The 16,420-nt window shown below is 46.0% G+C and overlaps 1 protein-coding gene across 5 annotated transcripts; it reads right to left on the bottom strand.

The window, feature by feature from the left end:
* Positions 1 to 10,051: 10,051 nt before the first annotated feature.
* Positions 10,052 to 16,420, bottom strand: RPS24 (ribosomal protein S24). 5 transcript variants are annotated; one of them, XM_003994089.6, is made up of 8 exons: positions 16,326 to 16,420; positions 14,785 to 14,850; positions 14,486 to 14,695; positions 13,455 to 13,565; positions 13,327 to 13,329; positions 12,790 to 12,807; positions 10,522 to 10,543; positions 10,052 to 10,134 (listed from the first exon to the last, which is right to left on the bottom strand). In XM_003994089.6, exons 1-6 carry the CDS (start codon positions 16,326 to 16,328, stop codon positions 12,802 to 12,804), a joined length of 399 nt encoding a protein of 132 aa, XP_003994138.1. In that variant the 5' UTR covers positions 16,329 to 16,420; the 3' UTR covers positions 10,052 to 10,134; positions 10,522 to 10,543; positions 12,790 to 12,801. The 5 variants fall into 5 exon arrangements, with proteins under 5 accessions (XP_003994138.1, XP_003994140.1, XP_011285598.1 ...); XM_003994091.6 differs by lacking the exon at positions 12,790 to 12,807; XM_011287296.4 differs by lacking the exon at positions 13,327 to 13,329.

Below are 16,420 nucleotides of genomic sequence, written 5' to 3'. Positions count from 1 at the left end.
AAAAGAACCAGTCATAAAAAAGATCCCATGTTGCAGAATTCCATTTATAGGAAATGAAATGTCCAGAACAGGCAAATCTATAAAGAGCGAAGGTAGACTAGTGGTTGCCCAAGGTAGGGAACAGAGGCTGGAGGAAATAGCGAGTGGCTGCTAAGAGGAACAAGGTTTCTTTTTGGCATGATGAAAATACCCAGAAACCCGGTGGCGGTGATGAGGTGTACAATTCCAAAGCCCACTGAATTATATACTTTTAAAAGGATGAACATTGCAGTATCTGAATTACGAGTAAAGCAGTTTTTAAAAAGAAAGTTTGGTGGGTTTTTTTTTTCAGTGGCAACATGGGGTGGTCTGGGAGTGATGAGGAGGAGGCAGAAGTCCTCGCAACACAAGCGGCGGCTGCTGTGGACACGTCGGCAGTGCTCTCTGTTCATCCCCTCAGGAAGTGCTCCCTCTGCCCCAGTTAAGTGGAGACTGGGCTGCAGGAGCTGGCAGGACAAGGAAGGGACCTCTGTCCTGGGCGGGGCCGGTCAGTGTCACATTGCTGGTAAGTGACAAGTTGGATGCCAGGTCTAGTTAATGGAACTGGCTACCTGGAATAGGAAGCAATGGGGAGGTGGGCGTGGGGAAGGAGAGCATAGAAAGCTGCCTGCAAAGGAGGAGTAGGAGTGGACTCACAGAAGGGGAAGGAAGGAGGAGGGAAGGGCTGATTTGTATCAGAATCCTTTCCCAGTCCCGATCCCAGGGAGGCTGCCGGCAGGGCCTACACTTTGGTTCTTAAACACCTCTCAGCTTTCCAGTAACTTCCTTTTGCTTGAGAGTCTCTATGAAGCATCCATATTCTTCATCCAGCCATGGCAGAGACTGGTTGCTGTCCCCCAAAAGCATTTTCCCTACTTTTGCCTGGGCTAGAGTTAGCCTACATTTTCCAGCCCTCTTACAATTAGGTGTGCCAGGAGACTGAGTCCCAGCCAATGAGACAGGAACAGCAATGATGTGGGTGACTTCTGGTCAGGACTTTGTGGAGAAAGGGTGCCTCTCCTCCCTCTTCCCCATTCTGCCAGGTAGATGCAAGTGACCAGGAGGCCCTGAAGATGGCAAAAGGCAGAGTAGGAGGAGCCCGGATTCCTGGCTCACCACATGCAGAGGAGAGCCTCCTGCTGACCAGGAATAGCCCCGCCGTATCTGGCAACCATTTGCAGAATGGAGCCAATACTGTGAGTAGCAAAGCAGAGGAAGTGGCTAGGTCCTCATAACACTCTTGATCTGCTGCATCAATCAACCCTGAAGACCCCTCTGCATCTAGATGGCTTCTTATATAAACAAATAAATGTCCTCATTGTTCAAGGCAATTTAAGCGGAGTTCTCAGTGTTCTGCGACTGAAGGCTTCCTACCCAAAATACCATCTAAACCAAAGACAAAGCCAGCTCAGGGAGCACCAGTCGTAGACGTTTTGACTCTTAGCTTCTCAAGAAAGACCTCTGTACCAGTGATACTCTGCAAGATAGCACAGGGAAATGAGCTGAACAGCACAGAAAAGTGCCCCAGACAACACTGCAGTGCTTTATAACCTTAAAAACAGAAGGAAGATGGTGTTGGAAAAACTGGACAGCCACAAGCAAAAGAATGAAACAGGGCCTCTATCTTACACTATGCACTTATACATAAATCAACTGAAAATGAATTAAAAGATTGGGGCGCCTGGGTGGCTCAGTGGGTTAAGCATCCAACTCTTGTTCTCAGCTCAGGTCATGATCTCACGGTTCGTGAGATCAAACCCTGCATCAAGCTCTGTGCTTATCTCAAAATAAATAAATACTTAAAAAAAAAAAAAAAAAGTAAAGAAAAATGTGGTAGACACCACACACACACACACACACACACACACACACACACACACACACAGTGGAATATTATTCAGCCATTAAAAAGGGAGGGGCACCTGGGTGGCTCAGTCAGTTAAGCATCCAACTCTTGGTTTTGGCTCAGGTCATGATCTCTGCTTCATGAGTTCAAGCCTCACACTGGGCTCCAAGCTGACATGCAGAGCCTGCTTGGGATTCTGTCTCCCTCTCTCTCTGCCCCTCCCCCACTTATGCCGTCTCTCTCAAAATAAACTGAAAAAAGAAAAAAAGTAAATCTTGCCATGTGTGACAACATAGATGGAGCTTGAGGGCAGGCAATACACTAAGTGATATTCGAGCAAGAGAATACCATATGATCCCACTTATGTATGGAATCCAAAAGAAGTCCCAAACTCAAAGAAATAATAGAGATTGGTGGTTGCCAGAGGCAGGGGGTAGAGTGTAGAAGAAACTGGTGAAGGTAGTCAAAAGGTACAAATTTCCAGTTATAGGATAAACACATCCTGGGGATGTCATGTACAACATGATGACTATAGTTAACAATACCATATCATATATTTGAAAGTTGCCAAGAGAGGTCTTAAAAGTTCTCATCACAAAGGGCGCCGGGGCGACGCAGTCATTTGAGTGCCCAACTCTTGATTTTGGCTCAGGGCATGATCTCAGGATTGTGAGATCAAGCCCAGCGTTCTTTCTCCCTCCACCCCTCCTCTGCTCTCTCTCTTTCTCTGTCTCTCTCAGAGTAAGAAATGACACCTGAGTAGCAAACAGCTCAGTCTGGGGTCAGAAGGGGAGTGAGCTCAAGGTGAAGAGGACTGAAGCTTAGTCTTCTCCCTACTACTGATGAGCTGTGGGACTTAGGGAAAGTCAGCTGTGCCTCCGTGGCCTTATCCATAAACAGAAGAAAATGCAGCGCTACCTGCCTACAAAATGGGAGATGCCAGATCAACTAAATAACTTTCCTTCTCCAAGGAGGCTGGCTGGAAAGATGCATCTTGTTGAACACATTTCCTCTGCCAACAAGAGCTGCAGTTCAATGGTGTTTGCCTATGGGTCGGACAATTTCTAGCCAAACTCTCAGAGTATCATTGCAGAGGATGGCAGCCAGCAGAGGGCTGTACCCAGACCCTCCCTTGACTCCCCCATGCCTCTGTGATGTGCACCTCTACAGCTCTCCGAAAACACAATTCCAGAGACTAACTACCCAGGCAGAGCAGCTCAGCTGGGTGAGCAGTCACAGCAAGCTGTGTGTAGTACGCCAATCCCTGGATTAATGAGGTGAATGCTGAATGAAGCCTCGCACAGTCACGGCCCCTCCCTCTGCGCAGTGTGTATGTGGAATACACTCTGCAGCTGAGAACAGGGTGTAAATCTTTCCTTCTTCCAAGAAATGCAGAATAGAAATCTATAGCAAATCCTTTATGTCTAGAGATCTGTATTTTAAAAAACCCAATTTGATAGTTTCCACCTTACTGCCTTGCACCAAGTCCCAGCAAGGCTTACTTAAGTGGATACAGGAGATGGATGTCTTACAGCAGGGTTTATAGCTGCCCTGCAATCCAGGTTCCCCGACTAGGACAAGTCTGTCTCAACTCCCCAGAGCAAAATTTTATAACAGCGTCTGAAGGCCACCACTCTCGGCACCACTCCATCTTGCAGAGTAGGGAACGGAGGCCCAGAGAAAAGGGACTGGCCTGAGGAAATATGGTTGGGACAGAGCTGAGGCCTGAAGATGAGTCTCATGACCCAGCACTCTAGCCCCCCATCCAAACCATCCAAAAACTGGATGGAGGCACTGCACCACAGGGAGAACACTGAACCAGAATCAGGCCACTAGGGTTCAAGTGCTCTCTTACCCAAATAAACTGCAAGCCCCTTAGCTGGGGCACACAGCTGAGGGGCAGCTTACAAAGGAGAAACGCTATTTGCACTGAATCTGCAGAGACACTGCAGCACGGATGGGTAGACATCGCCACGCGCACGTGAACAGCAGAAAGCCCTGCAGGTTCAGCTTCCCTACGAGGGCCGAATCCTATAAACAAGATTACCACCCCCATTAGACCTTCTCTGAGAAGAAAGAGTGACCTCTCCAGTTGATGTGGCATTAGGCTTTTTTCATGCTTCCGCAAGGAAAGCGGCCAGGACAACAAAGCAGGCTGCATCCGAGCCTGTGCCTACAGTGCCACCTTGTGGGAGTCTGTGTGGCTCCACAGACCTCTTTATTCCACCAAAGGAAAGGCTAGTAATTGGAGCAGTCCTTACCACCGCCCTCCCTGGTCCCCACAGCTGTCGCACTGAAATGTCCTCCCCTGCCCCTCAGTGGTTTTCAAACTTCAGCCTGCACAAGAAGCTTCTTAAAACACAGGTTGTTGGAACCTACCCAGTTTTTGGTTCAGTAGCTCTGGGTTGGGGCCCAAGATTTTACATTTCTAGCAAGTTCTCAGGTGATGCTGATACAGCCAGTTCAGGACTTTTGGAAAACCACTGCCTTTGCTAATCTCTCTGCACCCACCAATGCTCAGCAAAAATTCTAGCCCTTTATGAGATGTTCCAAATGCCCCCAGACTTATACCATGTCAAAGCTATGTTAACTTTGATCAAGTTCCTTAACCTTGAGCCTCAGTTTTATCTGTAAAATGTGGATATTAATAGCTCCCTCACAGAGTACTTGAAAAAGATAAATGATACACAGGTCTCCCCCTCAAAAAACCTACATGAGCACTTATTTTTGCTAACTGAAAGGAATCCAAAGAGCATTTTCATTTTTGCGGGAGTGGGGGGGGGAGGAAGCAAAAATAGCATTTAGTTTGTTTTGCAGCACTCCGAGTGGCACAGGTCACCGCCAAGTCCCTTGCCCCGACATACACTCAGCACCAAGATGCCATAGCTTTGAAAGGTGTTGTGAGCACCTGTGCTTTACCTCAATGTATTTTGTGCATCCATTAGTAAGATGTATCCCAAGATTTCAGGAAAGCCCGAGAGGTTACTCTCTGGGTCTGAGAACACTCCAAAATTCATATAAATTAATAACTTTGTTCTTTACACCTTCTGAAAGGCTTCACAGGATCACTCTACTTCCAGATAGCCAGGAAAAACTGTAATTCCTCGAACAGGTTTACTGGCATGTAGAAAATAAATGTCAGCTATTCTGCCATTATTTTATTAGCAGTAGCAGTATTACTGTTCATGTCCCAGCTTCTCGAGGACAGGGATCATTTCTCCTACTCAACACCTCTGAGGCAGAAGGGACCTTAGAAGCCCATTAGTCCAAACTTCCCTAGACTAGAAGCAGCACCTGGGGAAGTTGTCACAACTTCAGATGCTTGGGTGCCCCCCACAGCTAACTCAAGAGGCCTGGACATTTGTATTCTCAACCAGCACCCAGGTGCCAAATTTAGGAACTACTCATCTAGCCCTGTACCTCATCTAGACACGTGAAAATGGAGGCTCAGAAAAGTCTTACCATCCATAGCCCCAGGTGTCTAGAGGCTGAGCAAGGATCAGAAACTAGGTCTCCGAATTCTAGTCTAGTCCTTTTCCAAGCCAGACTGCATGAATGCCATCTCTTCAATCCCTAGCCTCCTGCGCAAATCCCCTCTCCAGCATGCATGATGAACAGTCCAACAGCTTTATGTATCCCCCATGCAGAGGAATTCAGCATGGGACACGGACATTCAATCCACAGCTCAACATCTCATTCTCCAGCAGTTTTTTATTCCAAAATATTGAACAAGGAAAAAAAAACCCTTAGCCTGTTGCACGAGGTCCTCAGTAACCTGCTCCCTGCTGACCTCTCTAGTCTCACTTCCCTCCAGAACCTCACTTATACCCTAACCCCCAACCAGTGTGGACTCTTATTTTGGGTGTCTCACTTCCACGTCTGGCCTACAGAAATTCAACAGGGAGTAGATGGTAAAGGACAAATGAAAGCATGGGTGTTCACCCCCCTAGACTCACACTGCAGAGTTCTAGAACTCAGGAGAGCCTCTACTTCGCCAGCACAAATGAACTTCTGGTGCCCTTAAAGCCAACCCGAAGTCTTATTTTTGAAATGGGAGTTTCTAATACCAGAAACACACTATGCCAAACTGCTGAAGCCACCAGTCACCACAGGGCCTTCCATCTGATCTACAAGCATGCTGCTCCCACCTTACCCACCTGTACCCCAAGAGTGGGCTCACTTCACCCACACCTGCTGCTTGTTCCCACCCTGCGAAAGTTATTTTTGAGCTTCCATGGCACTAGATCAAAAAACCCTGCTCCTGTGCATCCAGATTAGATTGTCCCAGTTGGTGGTATTCCCTCAGAAGCCTTCTAAGACCCAGTCACCCTGCACGGTTTCTCTCACCTCTGGATACCTATCATGTAATTTAACACAATTAAGCACCGTCTGCTGCTTCACGGTGAGAAACCAGGCCAGGAGACTGTGGGGAGTTGCTTAACCCCCTGAGCCTAGAGGGAAGGGATATTTTCTCCATTCACTTCCCCAAGTCCCCACCAGAGACCAGGGCACACAGCAGCTCAGTAAACAGGGGATTCAGTTGGCCATCACTACGTCAATAATCTCACGGCAACGGGCAATTTGTTGAGCACAGTGGACATACAAATCAGTTATGTTGGAACGCCTGGGTGGCTCAGTCGGTTGAACGTCCAACCCCTGGTTTCGGTTCAAGTCATGATCTCACGGTTTGTGGGTTTGAGCCCCACATCAGGTTCTGCACTGACACTGGAGCCTGCTTGGGATTCCCTCTCCTGCCTCTCCCCCACTCACGTTGTCCCTCTCAAAATAAACCTTTAAAAAACTCACGTCTTGTTCACCTTCACGTATCTTGCAGACAACAGCTACTCAACATGTGATCAGAGGCACAGCAATGAAGACTGTATTCGGACAGCTGTGTTCCACCCCCAGCCCCACTACTTGCACAGGTTGCTTAACTGCTGTCAACTCTCCAACATGGGTCCAATGACACTTGCCGCTTATGGTTACCGTACAGATTAAAGGTGTTTATCTGGAATCTAGAACAGCGCTTGCCCTGGCTCCAAGAGTATGACCTATTAAGATGCTGTAAGGAGAACCCAAAATAACCAACCAGGGAACCAAGCCCACAGCACTGTTAAAAGCTGCTTGATCCCTTGGGCACATGCAACTACAAATGAGGCAAGCTGTCAAGAAGCACCCCAGTATTCACTGGAGACTATAAAACCACCCCCATCAGAATCACCTCTAGCTTTTTCAAAGATCCCCGCTACCTCTCACCAAGCCAAAGCCTCCCACTAGGGCCAAATTGAGGAAAGGGAGGTATTCTCCCTCACTGTTGACTCCCCTTAGTTAACTTTGCTTTTTACAAGGGCTCCTTCAAAGCCTGCTGACATCACAGCATGGTCTGGTTACTGTCAGGGTCGACAACGCTGGATCTGAGAATCCTGAAGTTCAACAGCACAGATGCCCACAATTTAAACTGAGTTACTACCAAGTCCTTCCTATCACACATTGCTTAGCAATGCAGTTCCCAAACTGTTCTTACAGGTGGATGCTACATCATTTGAGTCTCAAAATAGCCTTTAAGTCAGGTCAGCAGAGCAGGTACCCATGGGTACCTCAATTTGAAGAGAAGTTAACCCTATCATTTGACCAAATGACTTGCCCAGACATCTACATGGACTACATGGAAAAATCACACGGAAGGGACATGAGATCAGAGCGCAGGCAGTGAGGGTGTGAGCTAGGCGCAGGAGCAGAGGCTGCGGTGGAGGCGATGGTGGACTAGACAACACTTATCCTGAGGCAGGTGGCCAGGCATCTAACCTTGCCAACTGTCAGTATGGAGGAAGGTGAGCCTGCTCTTGGGTCCCAATATTTCAAGAGGCTGTAAACCTGGATTGTTAGGTATCATTTGTTCAGTTTCAAAATGTGCCCTGTGCAACAAAGCTCACAGACAAGACTACCAGTTGGTGACTTCGGCAGCCGCCCAGCCCAGCAGGTCCCTTGGAATAGTGAGCTCAGCCAGAGTTCAGCACAACTCCAAGAGGCTACTGGATAAATGCCAACTCCGCCCTCCCTGAGCACACCCCAACAGAAGCTTCCATGCCTTGCGACTGCTACCAACCTTCACTTCCACCCAGGCTCCCTGCAGCTGTGCCTGCTAGCTCACATCAGTCCCTGGGACTCTGCTCTGAAAGCCACCACCAACCCTTCAGTTTGCTTCCACCAGTCCTGCTTAACCTTCCATCCACTGACTGCTAGTTCACACACCCACCTCCCCCAGCTCCAATTTACCTGGTGCCCTGCATCCCCTCTGCCAGCTGTCCCTTCCCTTCAGCACCTCGCTCCTGCCTGCTCCTCCCCAGTCCTCTGCTCCCTCAGTCTCAATGCCACAGAAACCCCTTCTCTTTCTACAATGTTGGCCACCAGGCACCAGTGACCTCTGCACTGCTAATTTGAAATCCCCCACTCCAGGGGCGCCTGGGTGGCTCAGTCGGTTAAGCAGCTGACTCTTGATTTTGGCTCAGGTCATGATCCCAGGACTGTGGGACCAAGCCCCACATCCATGCTGAGCATGGAGCCTGCTTAAGATCCTCTCTCTGCCCTTCTCCCCTGCTCACTCTCTAAAAGAAATAAAAATTAAAACAAAATAAAATACCCCCCCCCACTCCTATTCATCACCAGTCAGCCATTTTGGTGAAAACGGACACTTGCAGGCCTGAATCTCCCACTCCTCCACACTCTCCTACTACATCCTGGCCCTAGCAAGGACACCCACAGGGCCATGGGTTCCACAAACCCAAGAGTGCAGCCTGAGCATACAGGTGCAGCCAGGCGGAGCAACTGCACCCACCCTACCAGCCGCAGGCCTTGGCCAGCAGGTCCAGCCCCCACATCCCTATCCTCAGGTCTCCAACTTCTTCAGAGTCTCTCACACCATTCCTACCAGCAACCTTGTGCTTTCTGCTATCACGATTCTTGCCTTTACCTGAATCCCCATCTACCAATTAACCAGGTCTTTCATTCCATTACCACTTCCTGAGGTTTCTCTGCTGCTTTTTCATCCACAGAGACAGTTCCTATAGTATTTATAAGCTTGACTCCCATATGGACCCACGTTAATATGCAAACCAATCCTACACCAACTTCAGGGCAAAATAGCATCCAAAACCCTTAAGCTATTAATGCCTCTTCACCCTCAACTCAACTTCTGCACTTTCCACCCTCTCTATCCTCTCATCAAAAGGCACCACCCCCCACCTTTAGGGCGCCAAGGTGGTTTAGTCGGTTAAGCATGTGACTCGATTTCAGCTCAAGTCATCTCACACGTGGGTTTGGCCCCGCACTGGGCTTGCACTAACTGTATGGAGCTTGCTTGGGATTCTCTCTCTCCCCCTCTCTGCTCTTCCCTCACCCATGCTCTTGAGCTCACTCTAAAAGTAAATAAACTTAAATTTTTTTTCAAAAAAAAAAAAAAAGGTACCCCAACCCTCACAGTAATCTTAAAACAACCACTCCTCAAATCTCTCAAATGTACACAACTGACCAATCATCCAGAGCTTGAGTACTCAACCCTGATGCCTGAAAAAGACAAACTCAGAATCAACATCCACCAAAGAAAAAGTAACACCACATAACCCTCCATATTTCACCAAAAGCACATACTATCAGATTTACCAAGCTATTACACACTACACCCAAATATTCATTACACTAGAGCCTCTGATTCCCCACTCATAATACATCACTCACTTATCCCGTAAGCACAAACTTACAGTGGACTAACAATGATTTTGGTGGATCCTACTGACTTCATGATAGATGATGAAAACATTTAGCAATCTAGTAATTTATAATCTAGTAATTTCCTGTTGGGGCCAGCAAATTTTTCAGTTAATTAAGAATAAAGTCAGGTTCTAGGAAGACCAAAAAGGAATTCAGATTTCAAGTGTCTTTTTCAGAGACTGACCAACTAGACTGATGGCAAGTATTCACATGAGGCAAAAGACTGGCCCTACCTATATGCTCCTGCTTTGCTGAGACTGTACACCCAACACCTTTGTGCCACAGAAAGGAACAACAGTCATGCCAAGTTTTCACTGAAAGCTTATGTGAACATGTGAATCCGGGCAGCAATCTAAATCCGCTCTAACAGCAAATTATCATAACACTTCCAGTAAACGTCAAATGTTTCAAACAACCAGACACATAAAAGTTCTTAGTTTATTAATCCCCTCATGAAAAATCTGCACAAACGCCAGATAGTCCCTGAAGCATCTTTACTCCTTCTGTGGAACAAAGAAAAAGAAAAATTTAGTTAGTTAACCACCTTTAAAAACCTGAAAATTAAAGTCCAAACCCTTCAACAAACTCCAAACTTAATGACGCTCATGCAGAAAAAGTATTAGTAACCTAGAATATTAACTTTGTGATAACACAAGGGAAGCATCAAGAAATAAAACTTGCAAGCATTCAAGTCAGAAATGAAATAAAAAAGCAGTTAAATACTACTAGGTTTTAAAAACAAAACCATGTAATTATCAGTATTTAAAAGTCTACAGTTCTTGAGAGAATTTGTAAGTGGACTTCTAAAACCATTTCACATGCTCTATAGTTTTAAATTACCATTATCAGCAAACAAGTCTAATGATCTACATGAAAAGCTTAAATTATACCTGTTGTCCAATCTCCAGCTCACTGAATCAGTGGCAGGGAAGGGAGAAAGGAGGGAAGAAGGAAAAGAAACATTTCATTAATAGTCCCTTTTCAAACTCCAAAATAATCTGCATTTACATGCATGCAATCAGACACCTTAAAAATGACTGTTTTCTTTGTAATTGTATACCAAACACTCTTCAGACACTGATTTTATTCCCCCCCATTCTGAGAATACCTCGCATGATTCCTACCGTTCTTATGTAAACAAAGTGGCACGAGGACTTCACAATGAAGAGATCATGCCAACGGCAGTGCCAACCCAAGCTGCCACCGCCTACATATACATGAAGTACACATGCCTGACCCTTATCCTTCCTGCTGTGCTCAGCAACATCATGCTGGGCACACAAGCACCATCAACAGACCTGGGAAGCATCCCACACAAGAATCTAAATTAATTTAGCCTCAGAGAGAACTCTAAATGATCAAGCAAGCCTAAAACCTGTCTCAGTTCAATACTTTAAACGTCACTGTTCACAGCCACCGAAAGCAGTACGAGTTAGTTTTTAAAAAGGCAAAACTCAGTCAATGAAAAGGTTTCAAATGCTCTTCAAAAGCGAGACTATTTATTCCTTCATTTAAAACAACTCTATCGTGATCTCCCAGTCTGTGAGTTCAAGCCTCTCGTTGGGCTCTGTGCTGAAGGCTCGGAGCCTGCTGCTCACCCTCTGTCCCTCTCTCTCAGAAATAAATGAAACATTAAAAAAAAAAAAAAACTATCGTACCCAAAAGCTAAGAGCAAATACCAATTTCAACATCCAAACAAAAAACAAAAGTTAACATCAGTATGCCTGGCCATTTTGAGTCAAATACACGTGCATATTTACGCATTCATCTCCCAGCCAGGTTTTCAGAGCTATGCTAGTGAAAGGCACCAGTGCAACCTGAAGTAGGGACAGGGATGCTCAGGTCCACAGAGGTAGCCCCTCCACACACGTCACCGTCAAGCACTAACACACAGGTCTCAAAGGCTGAATGAAGACAAGAACGGGTTAAATGTCCTTTGGTCTAGGTCAGTCCACTGACTGAATCTTTTTGCAACCTCTGGGACTTCCGTTGACAGGTATAAGCCTCACAAACAGGGAGCAGTTCTAAGCAGCAAGTAGTTCCTCTGGCAGTTCATCCATTACTAGAACTCCACGGCCGGGAAGACAATGTGATTAGAGAGGTGGGCAGGCATAACACATTCACTGCCTGGCAGGGAGTCATCGCTAGAGGAAGCACAAAGGGACAGTGACTACAGCGTTTCAAAACCCTACTACCCTCCAACCCAGTCTTAGCCCACTTCACATGCTATGGATTGGGGCTGCTCAAATGCACAAAAATGGTTAACATGGGGTAGTGAACTACTGTGACCAGATAGTTATAGAAAAAGCGTATTTGTCGAAAACCTTGGTGTGAATATACAATTACCTTGGAATTTTTTCAATTAAAAGAAAAATGGACAGCAGATGGAAAATCGGAGGTCAATAAAAAGCAATGTACGGGCTCCTGGGGGGCTCACTCGGGTCATGATTTCAGCTTAGGTCATGATCGCACCATCATGACATACAGCCCCGCACTGACAGTATGGAGCCTGTCTGGGATTCCCTCTGCCTCTCTCTCCACCCTTCCCTCCTTTGCGCTCTCTCAAAATAAATAAACTTTAAAAACTTAAAAAAAAAAAAAAAGGAAAGAAAAGAAAAGAAAAGAAAAGAAAAGAAAAGAAAAGAAAAGAAAAGAAAAGAAAAGAAAAGAAAAAAAGCAATAGAATGGTACAAGGCCATTCTATTGAGCAAATGCTTCCTGGACAGATGCTTTGCCAAATTTCCTAGACTAGAGCTGCCAATGAAATCAACCAGTCCCAGGGTCCCTAAGGGAAAGACTGTTGACAAAAAAAAATGAGAGAACCCTTCCCAAGCCCTGTATCAACCAAAGCCATTTCCTGGGTATGTAACTGGGGCACAGCATTTCCCAGTACAAATTAAAAGGTGCCTACTTGGTAGAGTACCCACCTTCCTCCACCAGGTCACTTCGCAACATAACATGCATTTTTGAGTTTCCAAAATAAACGAGATTAAGAGTGTTTCTCCTTTGCTCATAATCTACCATTTTAAAACATAGCATTTCAATTATAAAACACCATACTACAGAAAACTCTTGTTGTCCAAAAGCCAACATGCAAAGCATCAAAGCAAACTCCGTGAAGGTGATGCATCCCCACACCGTGCTCACAATCTCAGTACCTGCTAGACACTTCATTTCTGATGAACAAGAAATCCAAGAAAGTAGAGGGAAAAGGCAAAAAAAAAAAAAAAAAGTTCACAGAACACTTGATTATTTGTTAATTTAACAACCCAGCACCTTAATTCCATTCAACTATTATTTACAGTTAGCTAGCAAAGCTGGTAAAAAGCTGCTTATCATTAAAATCACTTCAGTCTTGGCTAACTGGAGAGGAAAGCAATTGAGATCTCTCAGCTGCCTCTCCAGCATGCCAGGAGAACATGGGCCACATTGATTCAACAGCTTCTTAAACCAGTTATCCGTTTTAAGCAAATAAATTTAATCTCCGGGAACCAGACATACTTCCCCATTAACAGTCTAAACCAATTAGCAGTAAAATGGGAAACTTTTCCTAACAGGGCTTGCAAGATGCCCACCAAGATGACTGAACCGATGTGGCCCGTGTTGTGCTAATCTGTGAGCTGACAAAGGGTGGGCAAAGCTACTCTAGTGAGGTGTTAAGATACTACATCGTGTAGCGTCTCAAAACACGTTACCTTCTGTAATCCAGAAGAAGTGGGAAAAGAAAAAACATTAAAAAAGGTTATTAAGAAAACAAATCCCTCCTTTCTAGAAACTAAAGACCTGCAACTGACATTTCTGTATTCTCCTTGATGAACAATACCTTTTTGCCAGCACCAACATTAGCTTTTGCAGTTCCCCTGACTTTCTTCATTCGGTTCTTGCGTTCCTTCCGCTGTTTTCTCGACGTCTTTTTCTTCTCATACAGGCCATGCTGAAGGAGAAAGGAGTACCTCATAAGTGACTGGCAACATCAACTCAGCATTAACTAATCTGGTAAGGACCATAACCAAGCCAGACAGCTCAAGAAACGCAGCTTCCCAAAATCAATACTTCTTCAAGTACATTTAAAAATATTTGTTTGTGCTAGTACCTGGTCATCAAATTAAGGGACATGTACAAATGGGACATGACAAATCAATGGCACAGGAACCAGATGTGCTCTCAACGCCCCATGTCACTCTGCCGTTCCTGCTGCCTGAAGACTGCTTCCAATCAACCTTCACATGGACCTCAGCTTCAACGTCACCTGCTCAGCAAGGCCTCCCAGACCACCCAATCAAAGAGTGCAGCATCTATCTACCACATCATGTTTTCCCTCACCTGTGTTCTACTTATCTGATGGCAGAGAAGGAGAAAGAGAAACAGAAGTACTTGAAAGTAACCGTCTGCGTACTAGTTTACGACCTAGAATCTAAGGGAGCTTCTCCGGCTCACTGCTGTAGTTCACTGTAGTGCTTGGCACCCACAAAATGATCAAAAACCTTTCATGGTTCCTGGCTACCTGTGAGAAACAAATCCAAACTCAGACTTTAATATCAAGGATCTCAATTTGGTGCCAACCTTTCAAACTCATCCCCCTATTTCCAGCTCCTATCCTCACAATTATTACTTGCCCTTCTAAACACAGCTCCAATGCCATCTCTTCAAAAGCTGTAGACTCCATTACTGACACCCTGCACTCTTTCTTATCCGTACATCTGTCGAAGAACCTTCTCTCTTAACCCCATTAGTGTTTAGATCTGTAGCTTGTCCTTCCCCAGACTGCTTGCTCTTGCTCATTCCACTGCACCCACAGCACAATGCTGTTGAAATTCAGTCTTCAGTAACTGTTGAACAAATGAGAACACCTACTCGTGCAAGTCTATGTTTGGGTTCATTTTTCTTTGCATAATCCAAGGAATCATAAATCATGCCAAAGCCAGTTGTCTTGCCACCTCCAAAATGGGTTCTGAATCCAAATACAAAGATGACATCTGGTGTGGTCTTGTACATTTTGGCTAGTTTTTCCCGAATTTCTGTCTTAGGTACTGTTGCCTTTCCGGGGTGAAGAACATCGATGACCTTAAAAGAAATAACAAGTTTTAGCATTTATCATTACGAAATGCATTTTTTGAAGCAAAACAACTAAATTGTGATGTGTCCTTCCTTACCATCTGTTTCCGCTGAAGTAGTCGGTTGGTCATGAACTTCCTGGTCCGGATAGTTACTGTGTCATTCTGAAAATATTACACACTAGTTAATGATACCACTCAACCTTTTCTTGATCCCGCTGTAACTTTCCAAGCTCTGGAACTGCCAAGGAGTAGCCACCAGCCATATGGGAATAATCTCTAAATATCAAATGACATTTAAGATGCAATTCTGAATCCCGCAGCTGCAGGAGCCACATTTCAAATGTTCAAAAACCACAGGAACTAGTGGTGGGAATGCTTCCATGAAAAGAAAAACAAATCCCAAGTGCCTACCTTCTAGGACACCTCTAACACATGTAAACTCAGTACCAAGAAAACCCACTCAACAGCTTTCTGGAAACTTACTTCTCTTTGCTACGGGATCACTCTGGAGCAGTTTCTCTAACTCAACACCTCATTTTGGTCCTAATTCTGTGAGGTTTGTCCTATTTTAAGCTGTTTAGGAGCACCCATGGCCTCTAACCACTAGAGGCCAGTAGCACCCCCAACTCCCCAGTCGTGATAAGAAAAAAATGTCTCCAGATTTTGCAGACTGTACCCTTAAGTGTAAACAAACCCCAAAATCACCCTCACCCAAGAACCCATTCTCTGAACTAAAACTACTTCCACTTTAACAAAGGTTATAGTCTCAACTACGTTCCTAACATCCTGCACAAATCTGACACAAACACTGCACTCTGCATGTCAACTACCCGTCTTGAATGGCCCACAAGAAATCCTACCCCCTTCTAAATGGCCCAACAGCTCTTACACAAGTGACCACCAAGGAAACGTGGGCATTCGGCATGTTTCCACTAAGAAAAAATTTTACAAAAAGAGGAGAGAAGGGAGAGGCAACAATTGGTTGCTACGTTTCAATTTCAGTTTGAAAAGCCACTCCAAAGTAAGTTCACTTCAATAGTACCCAACTCTTCAGAAGATCGGGGGGAAGGGGGGGTTGCAGAGGAGGTCGACTTAGAAATGGGTGCTGAACCTTTAAGACAGAGCTGACTAGTCATGACTTAATCCACACTCTTTGCAGGCTTCCATGTCCAGGGCCTCGGTTTCTCCAGTGTGCAAGAAGTTCCATCCGGCTGACAATATTTTAGCTTACACGTGGAATCGGCTTCACTCGCCACAACTCGCCCGGGCGCCGCCAGTACCCGCTTCACCTCTAGAGCTGCCATCACTTGCAAACCGCCTATCGCAAACTGAGACCCCCGGTGAAATGAGTCTCGCCCCACCCAGCCCAATCCACTAGGCTCCACGAAGGCGACAAACGCAGGAGACGCTCGCGCAGTCCCCAGGCCCTGGACCCTGAAACCCGGCGTGTCCGGGTCCGGCAGCGCAGCCCGGACTCCCCACCGACGGTTCCGGGTCTCTAGGCAACCAGCCTCCGTCAGACACACCCAAAGAAAAGCGACGGGGCTTCAGGTGGCCATAGCGCAAAAGGCAGGACCCAGAGACGAAGGATGGCTCAGATACGCAACGGATGACTGCACGGGTCTAAGGAAACTCACCATGATGGCGGTCGAGCTTTAGGCAGCCAGGGAGGAAAAGAGAACCACTAACCGCGGGCCAATCATATCAATGCGCTCGGAAGGACCCCAGGAGG

The sequence above is a fragment of the Felis catus genome, chromosome D2 (assembly GCF_018350175.1).
Source record: "Felis catus isolate Fca126 chromosome D2, F.catus_Fca126_mat1.0, whole genome shotgun sequence".
NCBI lineage: Eukaryota > Metazoa > Chordata > Mammalia > Carnivora > Felidae > Felis > Felis catus.
The sequence above is the reverse complement of the archived record's forward strand: the minus strand, read 5'-3'. Positions and strand labels throughout refer to the sequence as shown.